The sequence below is a fragment of the Euprymna scolopes genome, chromosome 6 (genome assembly GCF_053919585.1).
Source record: "Euprymna scolopes isolate OS-2025 chromosome 6, ASM5391958v1, whole genome shotgun sequence".
Classification (NCBI taxonomy): Eukaryota; Metazoa; Mollusca; class Cephalopoda; order Sepiida; family Sepiolidae; genus Euprymna; species Euprymna scolopes.
Window position 1 is genome coordinate 120,332,435 of NC_136487.1, and position 22,845 is coordinate 120,355,279.

The following is a 22,845-nucleotide window of genomic DNA, read 5'->3' on the forward strand; positions in this document are numbered from 1 at the left end:
ATTCATCAAGGCTAAAAGCTACTCGAAGATTTAATGGGATGGATAGATCATCAGTTGCATGATGAATATTATGATAGGATTGAAAATAAAGAATGAAATGTCTGCAATTTGATTACTTATGAGATTGACAAATATTTGTTGACCTTGAATTTGAAGATGGTCATGTTGTAGTCTGTAAAGAAGTAATCCCATAGTAACATGTTCCATAGATGGGATGTTCTTGGAACACAACTGGAAATTCCATCTAATATTACGTACATGAAGGAAGGTACTGCACTTGTAGTAGCAAGAACTCGTCTTGCTCTGATTGTCTTACAAGGATGAACAAGAGATCGAAGTGAACAGAAGAAATCATGCTTACTAGATCAATTTTGAATTCTTTCAAGGCAACAAAATGAGACCAAACTAGTGAGAAGACCTTTTTTCCCATGATTGAACAAGAAACCTTAGGTCATTTTCCACCCAACTCCTTCATTGAAGGCCAATTCGGCATCATCTTGGCTTTGGAAGCATTTTTCGCGCAGGAAGTTGAGATGCTTGAAAAAGTGATAATCGGTGGGCGAGAGGTCCGGTGAATATGGCAGATGAGGCAATCTCATAGTCATTCCTTCAGCTTCTGAAGGATCAGTTGAGCAACATGCGAGCGAGCGTTGTCATGGAGAATTGGTCCCTTCATATTGACCAATTTTGGGCACATATGTTGGAGCTTCTAGTGCATTTTTCATTAATTTGTTGGCAGTAATTCTCCGCCGCAATCGTTTTGCTCGGATTCAGGAAGTCGTGATGGATGAGACCGGCCGAAGACCACCAAACAGTCACCATAACTAACTTTTTTTTTTACTTCACTTCACCATTTGCTTTAAATGGCAAACAACTGTTTCTCGGGTTTTGCAAGAATCCGCTTCAATTAAGGCTTTAAAATATTCGTTATCAGCTGCAGTCAGTCGAACGCGACCGTCTTTATCTTCAAGGCTCTCTTCACCATCGCAAAATTTCTTGAACCACCATTTTGTTACATGCTTGTTTTTGGTTCCTGGGCCAAATGCATCATTGATATCACAACCTCTCTCGGCAGCTTTTTGGCTTAGTTTGAACTGAAACAAGAAAATCATGTAGATTTGAATTTTGTCCATTCTGTTGAAAAGCCCGAAAAAAAAGATATTGAACGATAACAAATAACATGGCTTTATCAATGGATTAATTCAGAAATATATAAAAGTAAGATGTGAGAAAACAATATGGTTTTTGCACCAACTTTATACAGGGTGGACCAAAAAAAAAAAACAAAGTATATCTAGAACATATGCTGTAGAACGGAGAAAAAAAAGGTCAAAGACCCTAGTGTTTTGATGTGATGTTTTGAATATAATAAACTAGTTATGACCAAAGTTTCATTTCATTCGGACAAAACACTAAGAAACGGGGCCGAATTAGAGTTGGGCCCGTTTTTTGGGGGTCACTCTGTAGTAATGTATATGCAGTATAATACTTTATCTCTTCTATTATATAAAAGGAACTTTGTATGTGTGAATCTGTTCCCTATGAATTTGAAAATGGCTGAGCCGGTTTTTATGAAATTTCACATAAAGGTACTTTATGTGCCTGGAAGTGTTCTTAGATAGGTTTTGAACTGGAATGTGGTTAAGTATCACTAATTGAAATAATCCGATGAAAGGAACAGGCGATTCTGACCAAATTTAATGCCTTAGTCTGCCATCACAAAGTACATTTGAGAAGTTTTATCACCAGTGACCCAATAAGTTTTTTGATATAACAGGCGCATTCGAAATGAATGTTTTAGAGCACAATTGAAGCATGATACTTGACTTTTGCATTTTAAACTTAAATTCAAGGCATATGTATAAAAAAATTTTTTATAAAATCAAGTGGGTTCTCTACAGTGCAATTTAGACTACAATATATTGTGAAATATTTGAAGCTTCCTCCCGGTGCATCGCAATAGGTTCCCAACCAAAGCAGGCAATCAATTGATTTGATTGAAAAATGGCTAATTTCAATGACAATAAAAATATGGGAACGTGAAACATTTGATCAAGGTAACCTCTCCCTGCTAGTAGTATAATAAAACCAGAATGCACAATTACATTTGGAAGAGCATAATATATTTACTAAAGGAGACTCGGTATCTGTCTGAATCCAAAATTACTCAAACATTTAATGTTTGAGTCGGTTAAGTATTTCAGACTAATCCTGTTTCAATGGTAAATTCAGATGGAAGGAGATTAGTATCTTTTCTGTTAAAAGGCCATTCTCCCAGGCATTACCTCCTCCCTCTTCTATATGTTCATTGGTTATGATACCATTTTCTAAAGCTAGTAAAAAAAAAAAAAAAAAAAAGTGTAACTGGAAGGAGTATACAGGGTGACCCCCCCCCAAAAAAAAAAGAGCCCCCAACTCTAATTAGGCCAAGTTTCTTAGTGTTTTGTCCGAATGAAACTTTGGTCATAACTAGTTTATTATATTCAAAACATCACATCAAAACACTAGGGTCTTTGGCCTTCTTTTTCTTTGTTCTACAGCATATATGTTCTAGATGGCCTCCATTTAGCTTTTGTTTTGTTTTATTTTTTTGGTCACCCTGTATTAGCATTGTTAAATTATTTGGAAATTATTTTCCATTGCTAGGACTAATGATAAATATTCATTGATTTTAAACTAACAGTGAAACTAAAATCTAAAGATCCCCTCCAGTTTATTTTACTTTTGCAAAAGCCAAAACAGAAAGAGGAAGTATTTTTTTACCGAGTCTCTCTTTAAAAAGTCTATCAAAAAAATCAAGTAATTATCTAATCAATACAACATTTTCACCAAATTATTAAGTGAAGAATGAACTGGTTACAAATATGCTTAAAATCAGCCAAAACTGAACAAAATATATTGTATTGTGGGGAGGGTGAGAAATGTAGATAGAACCAACAAAAAATAATAAATTGTGCATGTATCAGACTTTAAAATTGAAAATTTAAATTTTTTTTTTTTTTTTTCATCCATTGTTTTGAAGTGTGAAATTCATTGAATGTTAACTATTCTTCAGATTAGCAAGAAAAAATATATTTTTATGAAAAACACTTAAATCTTTAAAAAAAAAAATTTTTCTTTTAGTGAACCTAATATTGCTAATCTATACATATTAGTGTAGCGTGTGTATTCTTTTGTGTGTCGTGCTTACATCCGGGTCATTTAATTATGTTCTATCTCTTGTCAAAAATAATTTTATCAAGAATTCTTCATACATTTTTGGTTTCGATTATGGCTAAGGGAACTCAAGTTATATATATATATATATATATATATATATATATATGTTTTTTTATTTCGGGTTTTGATTCAAGCTAATGCACCAAGTCATATGGATATATTTTTATTTTTGAAATCGCAACTTTATAACATAAAAATCGCTATAACATTAACTATAATAATATATACAAAATCTACAAGAATTAAGATATAAGATTTAAGCATACTTTACGACTGGATTTTACTGGGCGGTCATGCTAGCTTAGATAAATACTTTTGCAGTTTTAACAGAAAAGCTACAATATCAAGCATCTCCATTTACACTGAACATCTATAGAATGCCAACATCAATATATTACATATGAATGAGTCCCCTGTGAAATTTCCACAGGTCCTGCTAGTATACCATTAAATAGGAAATGCTTTGAAGAATCAATACTAAAAATAAAAACTTGATTAAATAACTGCATTTTGCTAAAAATATGATTTCTTTCTGCAGTTTGTCGTTACGTGATATTTCCTCACATATGGTAGACCATAAAGGCCTAACAACAGTTGTTTGTATTTAGTTATCTGCCCCTTTTCCTTTTAATTGTGACTTGTGCTTGATTTAAAGTGTGGAGGACTTGCATTTACTGCACTCTCTCATCCAGGAAACGCTTGCTCTTGATGGCAAGACAAGGTCAAGATAACCAAGCATGCAGAAGTTGTCTCCAACACATATGGCACCTAACATTCCCAAAATGGTCACCCATCTGGTACTGACCAGCTTCATCATTCTATTACTTCGGGGGTTATGTGGGCAATAAATATGTATCACTTATGAAAAAAAGAATTCTTTATAAAGTTGATTCTTCACTTAATTGTCAAAACATGTTAAAAATACTAAATTTACAGGACTAAATGACTTCATTTATTCATGTAAAAGCTATCATAGTTTTTTCCCCAAACTCATTAAATTTTTTAATTTTGCCATGCAAAATCTATAGTGATGGAATTTATTTGAAATTCAGGTACTTATGTTATATTTTCGCATATTCTTACAACAAATCATCCTAAATCTTATTCAGACATAAAAAAAAGCATTGATTCAAAAACCTTTTAAATGTTATCCATCGAGACAAAAATGGTGTTAAATGAATTTTTTCCAATTCTATTAAAAATAAGTCTTATATTTTGCTTTTCCTGTGATAAAATTCAGGCTTTTCTTTCTGGAAAAAGTTACTCAAGAATAATGGATTTTGATAGATTTTCATTCATTAAAAAGTGGTTTTTCAACTCTCCACCCCTCTCCCCTGTGCCTAGCATATTACATAGGTTTTTAAGATAATCTGAAAATGAAAATAAATAAAATAAAAAATTTTTTTAAAACGCAACTCTTTAGCTAAAGATTTTAAAAGAATTGGATTCTGTAATCCTATTGGGAATTTAGGAAAAAATCATAACTATATCTAAATCGAGAAGGAGGTATTGGAACTGTTTCCTCACTAATAATCATAAACTGTATATTAAGTATTTTATTTTGTGTAATAAACAATTTTTTCTTTAATTTTATTGAATTTCAGTTAAGATTCTAATGACAAATGTTAATGTTTATCAGATATTTTTTTACTTTATACCAGCTGTGACTCCATCTGTTCCTCCATTTTAATCTCATCTTTGCAGAAGTTCATCCCTGTTTGATTCATTCAGAAACGTATTTTCTGACACCAATCAATTCAGTAAAAAATTGATTCTTATAAAAACTTCCAATTTAGACTTTGGTTAAAATATATACAGGTGTTTTTCTATAACTATCTTTAAACATTTAAATTATATTCTCACATTGCAAAATAAGAATTACAAATTTGTGTCTAAGAAAAACATCAGAATTTTAAAATTCTTGGCATTTAATTCATGTATAGTTGCATGCTTTGCCATTTTAATTATGGGACTTGTGAAGTTACGAATTTACTCTTATTGTTTCTATTTTTATGGCACTCTTTAGTTAATTTACATGTCTGTAGGGACTTAAGAATTCAACTTCTTAGCCAAATCAATTTTGTACTTTTGGATTTTTTCCAACAACTGATCTTTTACTATAAGCTTATGTTTGTTTTTATCTTACCTACTTCACAATGGTTTAGTGCGAGTGTCCTTTGTGTGGAGAGTGGAGTGTTTTCATACAAATTTAATTAAAAAGTTCATCTATTGTTTTGGCTGTGTATGTTTCATTAAAAATATACAAGCAGAAATTTATCTTAAAAAATTTATTTGGTAAAATAGTAAATTTGGTAACATATTTTCAATTTTAGCAGTTGATATAATCTAAGGTTAAAAATATCTTGGCCATATAATACGCTCAGCTACCTTGTACCTGCACATACATTTACATCTTTCACAGATGTAAATAATGAAGTTTTCCAAAATATTGTTAGTCTACTAAAACAATGAAATTTTAAATATCTCAAAGTGACATTTATTTTGAATTGAAGAATACTTAGTTAACATTTTTTTGCAGTAAGACTAATTTTTTAAAATTAATTACAATTTGTTTTAGTTGACAATTTTTACAAAAGTTTATTTCTTAATTGCATTGAAACTGACACTCGCTAATTTTAAAAGGAATATTAGCATTGAAGTATGCATATTGATGTAGCAAGCACTGAAATTTTCACAGTATTTCCCTATTGTCAGATTTTTAATGATTGCTGCGACAAGCTTTAATAGCTTGTTTTATCAGTGATTGTCTGTTTAAAAAAAAATAGATTAAAACAATTGGGTCTATTTTCATATTTAGTTCTGACCAATATTTAATTTTATGTTGGTCAGAAATAGAGGAAGGCATAAGAGCTTTCACTCTGCATCAAAAGTCCTAATACTACTACTCAATCACTTAGTATTAATTTTATAATAAGCAATTTTTCACCAGTAGTAAACTATTCAGGTTCAAGACTGTTTCCATAAATTAGTTGAGATTTTTTAACTATTTAATTTGTTCATGTCTTTGATGCAAAATTGTAAACTTGATTTCAGTATAAGATTATTTATTGGAAGCTATTTATAGTTAATATTATAGATATTAAGACATTACCTTAGCAAAATCAGTCCTAGTTTCTCAATAATTAGGTTAAAAATACAAAACTGTAGGTACAACTAACTCTTAAAACTTTGGGTCTTGCTTGCTTGTAGTTGTGCAATGGATGAAATAATTACACCACTTCATAATGTAATTAAAACGTAATTGATACAAAAAGTAGTGTAATGGGGTGGGGTGAATGGTTATTATCAAGAAAGAATATAATTAGTTGATATCTTGAGTGACTGATAGCTTTTGGCAACTTTCTAAACAGACTAGATGAATTTTGACCTTTTAGGTCATAGAGTAATTAAAATTGAATTTTGATAAGGAAAATTTCTTAGACTGAAAGTTTAATCAAGGAAAAGTCATTCCTCAATTTGTATAGAAAAAAAAAACTGGTCATTATGTCAATTGTGACATTTCTTTTTGCATTTTAGACAAATGAGGAAGAGAGCTTTACTAGATTTCTCCCTTTTTCTAAACACTTGAAATGGTTTAGTCTAAATTTTTTTTTTTATTGCTAACTTTTGTAACTGGATGGATTTATATTTATATACAAATATGTAATGGTCTTTATTATGGTGGATTATAAACACACGCCAGTATTATGTAAATTTTTAATGGTTATATATTACACACCATTTGAGAGCTAAAGTTTTGCTTAGCTGAGGGATTTCCAGCTTCATTAAGGTGATCCCCGCCCTCTCCATATTTTTTTTATACCAACTTTTGCAAGGAAATAAAAATGAAATATTTTAATGTGATTGTAAGACATTGTCTTTCTCCCCCACTTTTCTGTTATAGTTCTAACATCTCAGTTAATTTGTTTTTGTTCCTCTCTTTTACAGCTATGGAAGTGGCAGTCGGTGAATATGGTGTTGAAAAGGTGAATCAATTGATTCTTGCTGTGAAAAATGGGCGTTGTGTACCTCCGCTACCATCTCCTGAGGTTGTTGTTAATGATCAGGAGAAAGCAGCCTTGATGAGAAGCGAAAAGGAAGCGATGATGAATGGTAATCACCAAAATGATTACGATTGGAATCAAGAATTGGAGGAAAAGAAAAGGTTAATGTGTAACGGCTTTACTAATGGACACCTCGGACAACAAGATGCTCTTAGATCAGCCACATCTCCAGTTATTGTCACCAAACCAGACGTATGTAATTTAATTAATTTACTTTTATTTTATTATTTGTTTATTCAAACTACAATTAGTTTTGGTTCTTGTCAATGTTTTGACATGTAATATCCAAGGTTTTCAGCTGAACCTTTTATAAACTTAAAAACTTGTATAGAATTTCAAGCTAAACCCTTATAGAATTAAAAACAATACAGGAATCAATAATTAGAAGTCTATTTAAATACAAGATTGTCATTTATTTTTATATATATATATATATATATTAGTGCTGAACTTTAAATTTACAATTCTATTTTCTTTAATTGAAGCTTTGGCAACTATTAGTTATTTTAAGTTCAACTTGGCATCATGAAGAGACTGACACCTGAGCTGTGTTTGCAAATTGTGAATTTTAGTTATAAAATCATTTTGAACAAATAATTTTGCAAAATGAACCTGTCAACTGGCTGCCTCGTTCGTGCAATTTAACCCATTAAATTATTTTACTTGGAGATATGTAAATTCCCAAGTCCACACTGATAAACCAGACACAATATATCACTTAAGAGACAACATTCAACATGTTCATATCGCAATAGTCTAATTTAATGTTTAGTTTGCAAATTGGGCCTTTAGATTATGCTATATCCACACAAACCATATACCCGAATTTGTATTTAAATTGTAAATGCCACAAATTAATCTCTGAAATAAGCCACATATTTTATATTTTTCTGCTTTATTTTGAAGTTTGCCACCTAAAAAAATCATGAGAGTAAATAGAAAGTATACAAAATTAATCCATCATTATTTACAAATGGTTTGAATTCTTGGAACTTAAATTTGTGTAAGATCATTTTAGAAAAAATTAGTATATAATCTTAGTAAAGGTGGTATGATATGAAGTTAACATTTAAATAGGAGCATCATTATCAAGTTATACAATGGATAACTCCTTTTCGATCAGGCCCGTACTGTGAATTGAACTACAAACATAATTTGCCAAGTTTTAAAAGAATTAACTGACCCTTAAAAACCAGTGAAATGATTGTACAGCAATTAAAGTTAATATTTGAACTCTTGAAACATGATAGATTAATTTTGTTAACCTCCTAATTACTGTTTCTGGAAGATCTAACTCTTCTATTGATCTGATTATATATCTACAGTATTTTGAGCAGATGCTTGTAATTCCCATGCTTTTTTTTCTCCAATATAAAGATTAGTCAAATAGTTACTTATTCATAGTTTTTGTTCTAGTTTCTGACCATCTAACTATTTGTTTTTATTTCTTTATTTATATCTAAAGATCCTTCTCTTTGAAATTGAACATTCTTCCAAAATTATGCTTTAAATATTTTTCTCATTTCTACAACTGTTAAAGTCAACCAAGGTGTTGGATTTGATGGTCAATGATAACTACTATTAGTTATGCAACCATATATAGCTTGAAAACAAAATGTGCATGGATATAAAATAATTAAAAATTATATATATCCAAATTTATTGGCAAAAATAGCAAAGTTCAACCAGCCATGTAAAAACACAAGATATCACAATCTAAATGTTTGTCCAAGGACATTTTCATATGATAGACAATTATATATTGTAATACATATCTAGATAAGATTGGGTTTAAAGCTCCCAAAATTAATACTAGAATTGTCCATGTATTACTGTGGCATAACTGGTTATAATGTTGGTTAATAATCGGTTCTAAATTCCAATCTTCTGGAGGTTGAGGGTTCAATTCTTACTTCAGGTAATAAAGAATTCTAATTAATACTTCTACTGTTACAGCTAATGAAACAAGAATAACCTACCCCTTATATTAAAGGGTTCAGTTTAAAATCTGCAGATTTCAAAGTTCTAAAAGATGCATCTTAAACTCGGTTTATATCAGCCAGAATAACTGAATGTTAACCTTGAACCAAAGAGACCAACCAGTCTTCTTGCTATGTCACTTTTTTTTTTTTAAATTTTACTACAGATTCCATCTTACCTTTATTGTAATACACTTTTATGTTGAAAGAACACTAAACAGTTAAATTGTTCTTATTTAAAACCTAGTCTCATAACTTCAGTGTTTTTTTTTTAGTCGATTGCTTCATGTGAGTCAATTTTCAAGTTTTTGTTGAATGTAAGTTTCCTAAATAAATTGCCCCTATTTTGCCTCTATTTTATTTCTTTCTCTTATTTTTTCTTGCCACTTAATGTTAATTTTTTTTACTTTCAACTTTCTTTCAAACTTATTTTTTATTAACTAGATTGACAATTTTAGCATTTTTTTATATATTTTTTTATTTTTTTTTATTTGTTTAGGATAATGATTACGAATGTCATACGTTTGCGACTAGCTGCTTTACACAATTCCGGGTTTTATTCATTCGAACTTTCATCACCATCATGAGAGATACTGTGAGTATTTTATCACATTTATACTATTTCTTTAACTAACTTTGTTTTTCATGATTTAAAATGTGATTTTTTAATGCTTTACTTTTTACTCTTGGTATTAAATTACACTAGTAATTGAAGTAATTTGTAATCCATCCTATTTATATTAATAAAATTATCAAACAACTTAATGGATGTGGATTTCTAGTGTTTGATAATTTGATAATTAAACATTAAATCATTTTTATTTAATATGTATACTGTAATGTGAAAATTTTAATCCTAAAACGGATTAAATATGAAATTAAATTGACTTTGCATTTTGATTTCTTTGAATCGGACATTTAACTCTTAATCATTGAAAAAGCAGAAACTAGTTACTTTGTTCCTTTTTGAAAGGAATTTGGAATTCTGTCTTAAGTTATTTCTAGCTTTAAAATTTTTGGCAAACCCCCATTTAAACAAAGATTGGAAGCTATTTGAAATCATTTTATAGATAAAAACCATAACAAAACTATTAGTTTATAACCATTTGATTTAATTAAATGATCAAATGAAACTGCAATAATTAAATTTAGTTGTCAAAAAGCAGTTAACAAGTGAAGCAAAAATTAAGACTCCCAGGCAATGCCAAAAAAGTATTTCTAATATCTAACAGAAACTAAGATTCTGTATTGAATTCTAAGCAAGATTGTAATCTAACTATGCGGGGCATTCCAAATGTAATGCCTTCTAATTTATTCTGCCCAAATGATCAGAGGGTATTTGTTTTAGACAAGGGAGTCACCACTAGTCATGGCCCAAAGACTACTCGAGGATAAGAGTTAATGAATACAAGGTGGTAATATAGTAATTGTTAATGGTGTAGATTGGGTAGAATTTAGCTATTTTAAGGGAACTGCTCAACAAGAACTTGGTTACCTTGGATTTGAAGGCTACCATGTAATCGGTAGGGAAGTAGACCAGTGGAACAGTGTTTCACAGGCAGGCAGTTTTAGGAAAGCTTTCTTTATGGAATCGGCGTTTAAGTTTAGGCACAGATAGTGGGGGGGAAATTGTTGATAGTAGTTGTAGATAATCAAGATTAATTTGTGAAATTGGAGCTCAGATGAGCACTTGCCATGAAAATGATATAACAAAGACAGGCTTGCAACGTCTTTGTAGGGGGAGAGAGGTTGCAGGAAAGAAGGGCATCATCTACTATCGATTTTGCCCTCTGAGGCAAGATAGGGCACTCCAAGCAGTTCCTGCCCAGATATGGCAACAGTACTCCATCCTAGGATGTACCTGGCTCTTATACAGATAGAGGATTGCATCGGCAGTGATATACCTACTGGAGCAGTAGAGTAATCCAACCATTTTTCCAGCAATCTTGGCAACAGATTTGATGTCGGTGTTCCATTTCAGATCAGGAGTGAAGATAAATTCCAGAAGCTTGTCAAGACAGTGCTATCCTAAGCTGAGAGCCATACATTTCAATTGAGATGGAGGTCAGTGATTATGATGAAAAGAGAAGCTTGGTTTTACTTGCATTAAAATTAGCCAGCCACCTTTTCCCCATTGCACAGAAATATTGTCAGCCTTTGAAGTGTTGCCAAAGATTGTGGTGTTGTCTGCATAAATATCTACAAATGATCTAAGAATGTGATTTGAGATCATTGAAGATCAAGAAGAGTTGGGCCCAGGATCGAACTCTGAAGGATGCCAGCATTGATACTATAAGATTCTGATTTCTGCCCATCAATGACTACTCTTATAAACCTATCGAATAGAAAAGGTTTAATAATTGAGAACATTTGGTATAGGGTATGGCATAAGTCTATTTAACAAGATTTCCAGCTATGGAATAGCTGGAAATCTTGAAGTAGACTTATGCCATACCCTATCAAAAGCCTTGGATATGTCAAGAGCTATTGCTCTAGAAATGAAGCCCCTGTCACAGGATTAGTGAATCCTGTGATAATACAGTTAGCAGATTAGCTGTTAGCACATTGCTATTTGTATTATGAATGAATTTATGCGTTCATGACCTGAAAGTTTCTTTTTTTTTTTTTTTTTTTTTTTTTTTTTTTTTTTTTTTTGCACATGTTGGTGTCAGACTCTAAGAAAGCAATCAGTCATAGATGTGTGTCAGAAGCACAGATGCATCGGTGAATTCCTGGAATGGTGGTTACTATATAGAAAATAAATTCTGGGGCACTAAAGCTTGTTCGTTTTAATGGTACCACTTCTCTCTTCGTAGCTTTACAACTTTCTGAGCTAAAGAAAAATAGGAGGCTTTACTTTTGGAATGACCTTCGTAATAGCTAATTCTACTACTTTTAGCTTGTATATTGGTTTATATCTTGTAAATTTTCTATTTAAGCCAAGCTGAAATATCACTGTTTATCTTTGCTATTTTAATTCCTTTTTTAAATCTAATTTAACTTTATATTTGCAGACTTTGACGCGACTTCGTTTGATTGCTCACTTATCTGTTGGAATCTTAATTGGTCTCCTCTACCTTGGCATCGGCAATGAAGCCAGCAAGGTTTTCAACAATACCAGCTGCCTCTTCTTTTGTATGCTCTTCCTCATGTTCACTGCTCTCATGCCAACAATTCTCACATGTAAGTTGATACAAATGCTTAGAAGAAATTCCCAGGGGTAGCTGGTGCGGGTACGATTGCAAGGGTAAAGAGTGGAATTTCTGCCATTTCTGCAGAGCATTACCGCTGCTTGGTACGGAAGAGTCTATTGGGCATGTGTGCGTACTGTGATGTATGGAAGTGAAACTTGGCAGGTGAGGGTTGAGAATGTGTTTCATGGGAAGAAATGATGTGTGATGTAAGTCTTCTAAGATGGGCTTAAATCTGATGACCTCGGGAAGATTAAATCTGAAAGGTGTAGGGAGATGTGCTTCTTGGATTAGTCTGTGGAACAGTTAGATGCCAAAGAAAACCTGTGATAAAGATGAATTTGAGAGAAAGGATAAATACCTGGCCAGAAATATGTTTGAAAGTGTTTTTTTTTTTGTTTTTGTTTTTTTTAACATATGCTAGCTTGTGAAACTGAGGGTAAACCAAATATCATGATGAAATCTGTTTAAATAGGCTGAATAATAATCACTTGTGTGATATCAAGGTGTTAAGATTATCCTGAAAACCTTGAGAGAGAAGAAAAATCCTGTCAATCAGCAATATTGAATCTAATACTTTGATATTTACACTAAGCCAGTGTGTTGATGGGTTTTATTATCATGTCCATCATACTATCTTTTTTCCTTTTTTTTTTTTTTTTTTTTTTTTTCCCCCCCATTAAAATGCACTTTTAATACATTTTTAAATGTTAATTTCTAAATGAATAAATTTAATTTTTGTTTTGACTTGTCTTTTCTTTTTAGTCCCCATGGAACTGTCAGTATTTGTGAGAGAACATTTGAATTATTGGTACAGTCTGAAAGCTTATTACCTTGCAAAGACCTTTGCTGATATGCCTTTTCAGGTAAGTTTTAAAAATTTATTTAGTGAAAATTTAATTGCTAGATTGAAAATCGTATTTAAACTGCTAAATTGGCAGAATTCTATTACTTTTATTATCCTGAGGATAAAAATCACTTGAATATCTTTAGCCAAAAACTTGAAGAGTTAGTCAACGCATGTAATCTTTGTAATTAATAGGAATTTGTGGTCCAATTGAGTTATTAAATGTGGCTTAATACATTATTATAGGAAATCTTAATCTTTTCATTACAACCTATGATTTAACCTCCTGCCATATCTTTGTTTTTCAACGATTTTAAAATGCCTTAAATAAAGAAAATTTAAGAACTTTGCTACCTTTTTAGTTGTAATTATTGACTTTTTTTTTTTTTTTTGCCCTGCGCTATTCGGGTTTTCTTCAGTAATTGTTCTGCTCCAGTATAGCACAAATTTAAAGGGGTCTGAAACTATTCTGTTTTCCTTGTATCTAACAAAGAGTTAAAAAAAAAAAAAAAAAAAAATCACCAAAATGTTAAAAAATATCAACAAATTTGCCACTTTAAATATCAGAACTGTTTTTTGTTTTAATTCAAGACTAATTTAGCAATTTTTTTTTATTTTTATTTTTTTTTTTTTAATAAAATCATTGCTTTAACAATTGAGAATGATTTTTAAGCTTGAAAATTTAATGGCAGGATGTTTCTTTTGTTAGGAGTGACTTTTAATACTGATTTCTTTTGATAATTATATAAGTTATGTTTGAGAAATTAACAACTACATTTGCATTCCTCCCCTAGGATTAATCGAACAATGTTAAAAGGAAAAATGAAATCAGTGTAATTTGGAGGTGATGGGAGGGTGAATCCTGAACGATTAGTATTGTGAGACCAACAAAATTGGAATAAAGATTTTTGTCTTGTCATGGGTACATATATCATAATTTTTTTTTTTTTCCTAATATATGGGGGGGGGGGGTCTGGACAAGAACTGAAAAAGAATTTTACAGATAATTTAACCTTAAAACGTTTGTCCACAAATTTCCAAATGGGTTTCATTTCCTTTCTTCACAGAAGAAATCTGAATTTTTACTGATGAATAAGTGAAGTCACTGGTCTTCATGTTTTTTTTTTTTTTCCTGGTGATACTAAAACTGAACATTTACATTAATAAAACTAAATTTATTAGCTTAAAAGTTTGGCTCAATTACTTGAAGATTGAATTAGGTGGAATGTAAAATTAAAGAACAGAATTGGTTTTAATCTTTATTCTACTATAATTAAGCTCACCTCGAAACTTATTAATCTATTCATACAATTCTGAAGATGAAATGATTTTAAATATTTACTTAACTTTCTAAAACTGTTTTTCCGAGCTTTATAACATATTGTAGAATAGATTGATGCTACATGACCTAGAATGTTCAGTAACTAATAGATACAGGGAAAAATGCACCAAAAATTGTCTACATTTCAACTCGATTAAAGATTTTATATCAAAATATATAACCATTTAATAAACAAGTTTTATTTTCATAATACAAGTTTATAAGGTTTTTCTAAAATGTCAGTTTCTCCACCCCTTCGAAAATAACGTGTGTGTGTGTATGTATAATATATATATATATATATATTATAAATTTATTGCATTGCAATGACCAAAGGAAAATCTCCAAAATTTTGTTTATTTTGATGACTGCTTTTTTTTTTAACCATCTTATGCACATTTCACTACTGCATTGCTCATGATGAAAAATATTTTATTTGGCTGCTCTTCAAAGTTCTAATATCAATTTAAAAACAGATACAATATTCCTAAGCAAATGAAAAAGGTGATTAAGAACAGAAAGTCAAAATATATACTCTGAATGTTTTCAGTATATGTTCTAAAACTAGAAACCTAACTTTATTGAGCTTATTTGAAACAATTTAGATCTTATAAGGGAGATATTGTATGACAAATTTCATGCACAGCTCGTCAGTGCAGCTAGACATGGTAAATATTTTTTATGCTAATCTCAAAATTGGTTTACAGGTCAATTGCAATTATAATCGACATTCAGGAAATTACCTTTTATGCTACAAAGTTTGCCCATAACTTAAGCATGTCTTTTGCATTCACATATGACACTATACATGTCAGCTGTTTAGCCATTCGGTGTTACTAGAAATGGCAAATGTTTTCGATTGAGATGTGAAAGCATTATATAAATAACGGTAACATCTAATTGAATACTTTGTTTTATTTTACAAGTTTCTCTCCAAAAAGATGAATCTGTAAATTAAAACTCATGCAACATATTTGGAATGGAATTTGTAACTTATAAAATGTGAATTATACTAAATTTTTTTTTTTTTTTTTTTTTTTTTTTAATAAACAGATAATCTTTCCTCTTGTCTATGGTAGCATAGTCTATTGGATGACTTCTCAACCCTGTGATTTTGTACGTTTTGTCATGTTCTTAACATTGGCTACGCAAACTTCTTTGGTTGCTCAGTCTCTTGGTTTGCTTATTGGAGCTGCAACATCTCTCCAGGTAAGTGCTCAAAATATATATTACATTTTGCAATATTCATTTCTACTTGTGCTGTTTTAACTTGTAAAGAATCTGTCAATATAGATTGTTTCTAACCCTTGTTTTATTTTCTCTGAATCTATGAGCCGCTTGACTAAGTAGGTCTGTTGGTGATTTTTTTTTTTTTTTTTTTTTTTTTTTTTTAAATTGATATCTTAACTGAAAACTGGTTTTAATCATTGCCTTCCTGAATTTCTATATTGTTTACATAGTTATTTTAATATATACTAGCAGTTCAGCCCAGCTTTGCTGGGGCCCTATGTGCTGTTCATAACTTTATAAGTGAACGTGTCTGTACATTTCCCTACGCAATAATTCTGTCAATTTTTAGTCTACGGGCTCGAAATTTGATATACAGGGTACCGAGATTTGGGAAAATCGATGTGATCGGTTTTTGGCCAGAAATTTGGCAATTAAGAGGTCAAAGTTCAACGATTTGACCTTTGAGAACTCTACCAAACTCCTCCGACAATTTTGGGTCTACACACTTGAAATTTTAGATATAGGTTCCTTGGACATGGATCTAACTTAATAACTTGATTTGAACCCAAAACAATAAATTTTAAGGGGTCATAATAGGAGTCAAAGTTAAAAAAAAAAAAAAAAAAAAAAAAAATTTGACCTCTGCAGTCTCTTCCAAATTACTCAGACAATTTCTGGTCTAAATATTTGAAATTTTACATAAAGGGTATTCAGAGATAGGGCAAGCTTTTTCATCAGTTTGGATCGAAAATTTTTAGTTACCAATATATAAATGTATGTATGTCTGTTTGCATGTCTGCCTTAAACTTTCAATAGAGGCGACAAATTTTACCAAGATCAGTATAGTTTTAAAGTTCGACCTTTCATACGACATATCGAAAAATTGGCTAAAAACATTAATATCTTCCCCTTCAACTAGGCCCTTTTCTACAGGGGGGGGGGTCACTTTTTTCGCCGATATTTTTTAAAGTTATCCTCTCCTTTACATTGTCTAGCCATAATTTAAAAAAATGTTGCTTCCTGTTTGGCGGTGGTCGTAACAGCATAAACGTTTCTTTTCCTCCTTTGCGGTACGGGTTCAAGCCTGCCTTCCTACTACCACTTTTTTTTTTTTTTTTTTTTTTTTTTTTTTTTTTTTTTTGCTCAACATACACATCCAAACACTCGGGCAACGCCAAGCTGAAATGCTAGTGTGGGTGTGTATGTATATAATTTTTTAAAGTTTGACTCATGACAGATAAGCTACATCTAAAATCTCAAATGTTTATTGCCAAAATTGGCAGAGGAGTTTGGTAGTTTTCAAAGGTCAAATTGTTGAACTTTGACTCCTTGACAGCCAAATTTCTGGCTAAAAACTGATTAAAAATCTGTTCCAAAATCTTAATACTGCTTATGTAAAATCTCGAGTCTGTAGACTAAAAATTGACAATAATTTGGTAGGGAAATGTACGCACACAGACAATTTCACTTTTAGAGCTATATATATTTAGTTAAAATAAATGTGCACACACACTTTTGAATTATTGGTGAGGAATGATTATTTAGATTATTGTTCTCATCTTTGTTATTCTTACATTTTTGCTGATGTAACCCCCTGACCTTCAAGTTCACCTTGTCAAATTTATGAATCTGAATGGAATTTAAAATGGAAACCTTTTTATTTAATTTACATTTTTAGATTGCTCTCGTTTTGTTGATCATGACCAGGTAAAAAGTATTAAGTAATTATATTCTTAGTATCACCTGTACTGAGAATTGAATTTTCAACCTCCAGAAGGATGTCACTTAAAATTGGTTATTACTTTGCATTTTATGGATTGGGTCACAGATACTAAGAATTATATAAGACATCTACCTGATCATAGCTGACAGAATAAGAATAATCTCTCTGTAGATTTAAGAGTTTAGTCCCAGATTCTGTTCAAATTCCTGAATATGACAAGGCAAGCCAAACTTGAATAACCTCAAAGATAAGAAAGGTAATTCAAATAGGTGTTTTCATTTAAAAACCTTTTTTCAGACGAAAGATTTGACTCGGATTTGTTATAAGCTATATGTGCACGAGAAAACGGTTTTTAGTCATTTCTAATAATTTATAATTTTTTTGCTTAAACATTAATCAAATAAAATATTAAAATTTCTGTAAAATAGAAATTTACTACTCTTTTTATATACATATATATGGTAACATTTTGGTATGTTTGACATGTCATTAATTTTTAAATGTACTTAATGGTCATTTTTTTTTTTTTTTTTTTTTTTTTAAATTGCTTTCCTTTAAGATTTATCCATGCAATTTGAATATTTAATAAAATACAAAAATTTGAAATTGATTAACCTGCAGTTAATTTAAAAAAACAAAAACATGGTATGTTAAATAGCTATACCATTTGTTCAGTAGACAATTTTGTTGCATCTAAAATGAGTTATAAAATACTGAAGTGGAATTATGATTTATAAGCAAAAAGGTACAGCAAGCCATGTAAAGACAGATATTGCATATCTATATACCATTTGACTGTTTGTCCAAAGTGACTTTAAACCTGAATATGGTAGGCATCATCACAACTTTCTCGAATATGTTGCTTCAGAAAGCAGAAATATGGACAGTTTTTTTTTGTTTTTTTTCCAAGACAAAAATGACTATGGTAAATCTACAGGAATGGGACATTTCGGTGTGGCTGATTCGGCGGAGGGATAATTCAACGTCATCATTGTCACATTTTTATAAAGATTTTTTATAACTTTTTTCTTAATTTTAAGAAAAACAATATAAAAATATATCACTTTAGCTGATTTTTAGGAAAAAAATGTATTTGCAAAAATTATTTAATTTTTTAAGGATTAAAAACTTGTAAAATATTTGTTTTTCTTTAAAAAAAAAAAAAAAAAAAAAAAAAAAAAATGGAAATAATCTCCTTGATGACTGAATGTCTTCCAAGAAAAAAAAATCTAATGAATTAATTTTAAAAATCTAAATGACGAAGTGCTAATTTGATGCTGAATCGGGCTAAGCCAAAACACCTCCAACCCTAAATCTACAGGTGCCCACAATTAGGTGTTTGGGTGTAAAACTCAAGATGGATTTACATTCCTGGTGATGTATGCTAGAATTATATCCCCTCAGTGTTCATTGTTAAAGTCATATCAGATTTAATCTTGTGAAGCTGTTTGAGTAAGCATAAAAAATACTGTTGAGTCATCGAACATATTCCAGGTGTAAAATATCTTTTTAAAGATAGATTTGTTTGGATGCCATACTCAAGAACGGTCTGCACCACACTATTTATAGTAGATGGAAAGTGTCTGCTTTTTAGGCTTAGAAAAAATCCCCAGATGAAGTAAAGAAGCCACTTGCTTTTGTTTGGGGAGTGACATAGTTTTGGTTGCAGACATATCTCCATTATAATAATATGCATATGTAATGTTTTCTTTTTCTTTTCAGGTGGCTGTGTTTTTGGGTCCTGTTATCTCAATTCCTATCTTGCTCTTCAGTGGATTCTTCGTTAATTTTGACACTATTCCTCCTTACCTACAGTGGCTTTCTTACGTCTCCTACATTAGGTACGTGTATTAATTTTGATCAATATAATATTGTAAAGGATTACTTCTAAAAAAAAATGACGAAATATTGAAAAGTTGATTTTAATGTAATTTTAATAGAAACCTTGGTTTTCCATGTTTTGTATGCTAACTTAAATTTTAACATTTCCAACATTTTCTTACAAGTTTTTTAACATAAACTTGTTGAAATGACACCTCAAATTGTTGATAAAATCTGCAACGTTTTATTAAATCCAACTATATTTGGTAAACTTCAATCTGTCTGACTTGTCTACGAAGTTTCGGTTATGAATATTCAACAGTTTTGCTTTTTATCATCATTCAATAAGCATATTTATATGACGTGCAAAATTGCCAATTGTTGATACTTTTCTCTTGCCACTATCCTGATTTTGAGTTGTGATGACGGTCTTCCATTCAAGACGGGTCTAGATATTTTTGATAGACATCTTTTAGATGACAGAAGTAAAACTGGAGAGGTTAGGTTTATAGTTTGGTGAATGAAGACTAATCAGGATCACATCACCTACTGATGAAACTATCATCAAAATGTCCCTGCATGTTGAAGGGCAATAAAATGAACATTCATGATTAAAACTTTGTAGACAAATCGTGTAAAGGTTGATATTTATCCAACAAATATAGTTGAATAATAGAAAGGAATAATTTTTAACGATTCAGGAAGGGGAGGGGTCATCACTAGAAAAGCAAGAAATGAGGTCATTTTTTAATTTTATTTTGATTTGCAGATTTACTATTTATGTAGACAAATCTCTTCTGATTCTCTGCACATGTGATATTTGAGCAACCATTATGTCGACATGATGTAACTGATTATTTTGAACTAGCATTTTTTTATTTTTTATTTTTTTATTTTAATAACAAAATTTCTCAAACTTAGGAATATTTAAAAAGTCAAACATAAAAAGAAAAATGTTAAAATTTTCCCTAAAAAAAAAAATCAATTGGTAAATATTTATAAAAAATATATAACACTTTAACAAAAGTAAACATTTTTAACTTGAAACATTTTTAGGTTTTGACTTTTATATTCTCCCAAAGTCTGAAAAATTATTTTACAAAGATTTATACCTTAATACATAAATAGAAAAACTGATGTGCACAGAAAACATTTTAAGCAGCTATGAATGTATCATAATTGTCTTTGAAAAGCTTAAGTTTTTCTTTGTAAAAATTAATCACTCTGACAAATTTCTCGCTTTTCTAGTAACGATTCTAGATCATACTAATCTCATATTAGTTGAATGCTGACTTATTTTTTATTTTGAATTTTTTATTTTACTTATTTTTATTTTATTTTTTTTTGTAGATACTCCTTTGAAGGAGTCCTCCAAGCAATTTATGGTTTTGATCGTGGAGCCTTGGACTGTAAGAATGTCTGCCTTATCAGTAAGGCTGCTGATGTTTTGGAGCAGTTGGATGTTGAACATGCTAAGTTTTATGTGGACTTCATTGTGCTCTGTATCTTCTTTGTTATTATCCGCATTGGATGTTACTTCGTATTGCGATGGAGAGTAAAGTCACAACGGTGAGACTATCTCCTTCTTCAAGAAACCCACTTGGTCCTCTCAGCGCTGATTATAAACAATCTTTCGAGTCCTGTAGAGAAAATATCAAATTTCTTTGAAAAAGAAAACTATAAACTCTGAAGACTTATCTCTGAAGGAAACGGAATTAATAAAGAAATGAAAAGTGACGCAAAGGAATTAGAAATGGATTTGATTATTTTTCTTTATTTAAAAAAAAAAAAGAAAAGAAAATGAAGACTTGTGTATATTATATACATGTGTATAGATACGTTGTACGTATATGCCGTATGAGACTGTCAAAATGTATACTGATGTGTGTATATGAGATATGAAGAAATGTCTTCTAAATAACCTTGTAAATTCACTTTTTAAAAAGTTTTGGGTTGGGAGTAAATTGAATTGTTGACCATGTTTGGAAAAAAAAAAAAAAAAAAATATGGGTTGGGTTTAAAGTTAGTGTTTGGATTATCTGAAATACATTTTATTTTAATTTTTAAATGCTACATGTTCATGGCTCTCATATTATTTTTGTACCTCCTGGAGTATCCAAATCGCAACAAATTTCCAGTTTTGAACTTTGGCATGCTGTATTATAAGATTTTTTTATTTATCGAGATTCGGTTTGTTTGTTTTTTTTTTTGTTTTTTTTATTATTTTTTATTTTAAATTTAAGTGAGCCTTGTAAAAGACTGTAAAATCAATTTACTTGGTGATAACATGTTATGAAACTTACATTATAGCTGATTTTTGGCTGTTCCATACTTGAATAATTTGAAATTAATGTAACTTATCTACCACTTAATGTGAACCTTACTAGGTTTATAATCACTTTAAATGGTATTACTTCAATGTTTTTACAGGTTAAATTTACTTACATCACATTCTGAAGATATTTAAATGAGTGTTTCTTGCTATCTATATATATTATTGAATTAATAATTCAGCATAATGCAAAAAGGAAAACAATTGTTTATTCCACATTTCGTCTTTATTGTTCAAAGATTTTCTTAAAATGACTAATTTGAAGTTTAATGTAACATTTGTATCTTAAATTTTAACTTTTGTTTTTCAGATCACTTATCTTAAGTCTTTGAACAATAAACGAAATGGTGAACATATAAACCATTTTTTTGCCTGTTTATGGATATATACTTAATAAATAACAAACAAAAAACAAATTTTCAACTGATAAGATATTTTGTCTCTTTTATGAAACTTTGTCAAGACTAAATTTATTGAGGAAAATATACAAAAAAGTTGGTAGTTTAAGGGAAGCAAGCCTCTGGGGTGGGTGGGTGGGTGAAGTGAAAATTTATTAGGGTTGTGAGTGAAAGTGGGATTGGTATGATGTTTATCATGTAAAATGATTGAAAAGTTCAGTAGTGAGAATATAGAGGAAGAGGCTTATATATATTAGCAGGTGACTGAAAAGAAAAATGAAGTTATTCTTCACTTATACTCGTCAGATATTTCTTTTAAACATACTTGAACATATGTCAAATTGTATCGGCATTATTCAAATTAAACCAATAACAAATTTGATAGAATCTCCAAAATGGTGATAATAGAATAATGCGGATTTGATTTCTGAAAGGTTTTTTGTATTCAGATATTTTGTGCAAGAGTTTAAATATTCTGAAATTTTCTCTACAGAATCTTCTAATAAAATGCAAGGGAGACACTAATATATATATATATATATATATATATATTAGTGTCTCCCTTGCATTTTATTAGAAGAAAAAAAAACATCCTCCACTTTCAATGCTTAAATTTCATTTTTAATTTATAAGAAAGCCATTTTAAATAAAATCATTATTTTTAATTTGATAATTTAATCATTAAATGTATGCCTGGGTATGTTGCATTTAAATACATTG

The 22,845-nt window shown here is 30.3% G+C and overlaps 1 protein-coding gene across 1 annotated transcript in view; it reads left to right on the forward strand.

The window, feature by feature from the left end:
- Positions 1-21,359, forward strand: part of LOC145277917 (ATP-binding cassette sub-family G member 4-like) — a 73,450-nt gene extending 52,091 nt beyond the window's left edge. The window contains exons 7-13 of the mRNA XM_080129975.1: positions 7,168-7,475; positions 9,762-9,857; positions 12,277-12,445; positions 13,219-13,319; positions 15,675-15,830; positions 19,297-19,415; positions 20,746-21,359. Coding sequence (XP_079986101.1) covers positions 7,168-7,475; positions 9,762-9,857; positions 12,277-12,445; positions 13,219-13,319; positions 15,675-15,830; positions 19,297-19,415; positions 20,746-20,968 — 1,172 coding nt within the window. The 3' untranslated portion in view covers positions 20,969-21,359. The remainder of the gene's footprint in view (positions 1-7,167; positions 7,476-9,761; positions 9,858-12,276; positions 12,446-13,218; positions 13,320-15,674; positions 15,831-19,296; positions 19,416-20,745) is intronic.
- Positions 21,360-22,845: the final 1,486 nt, after the last annotated feature.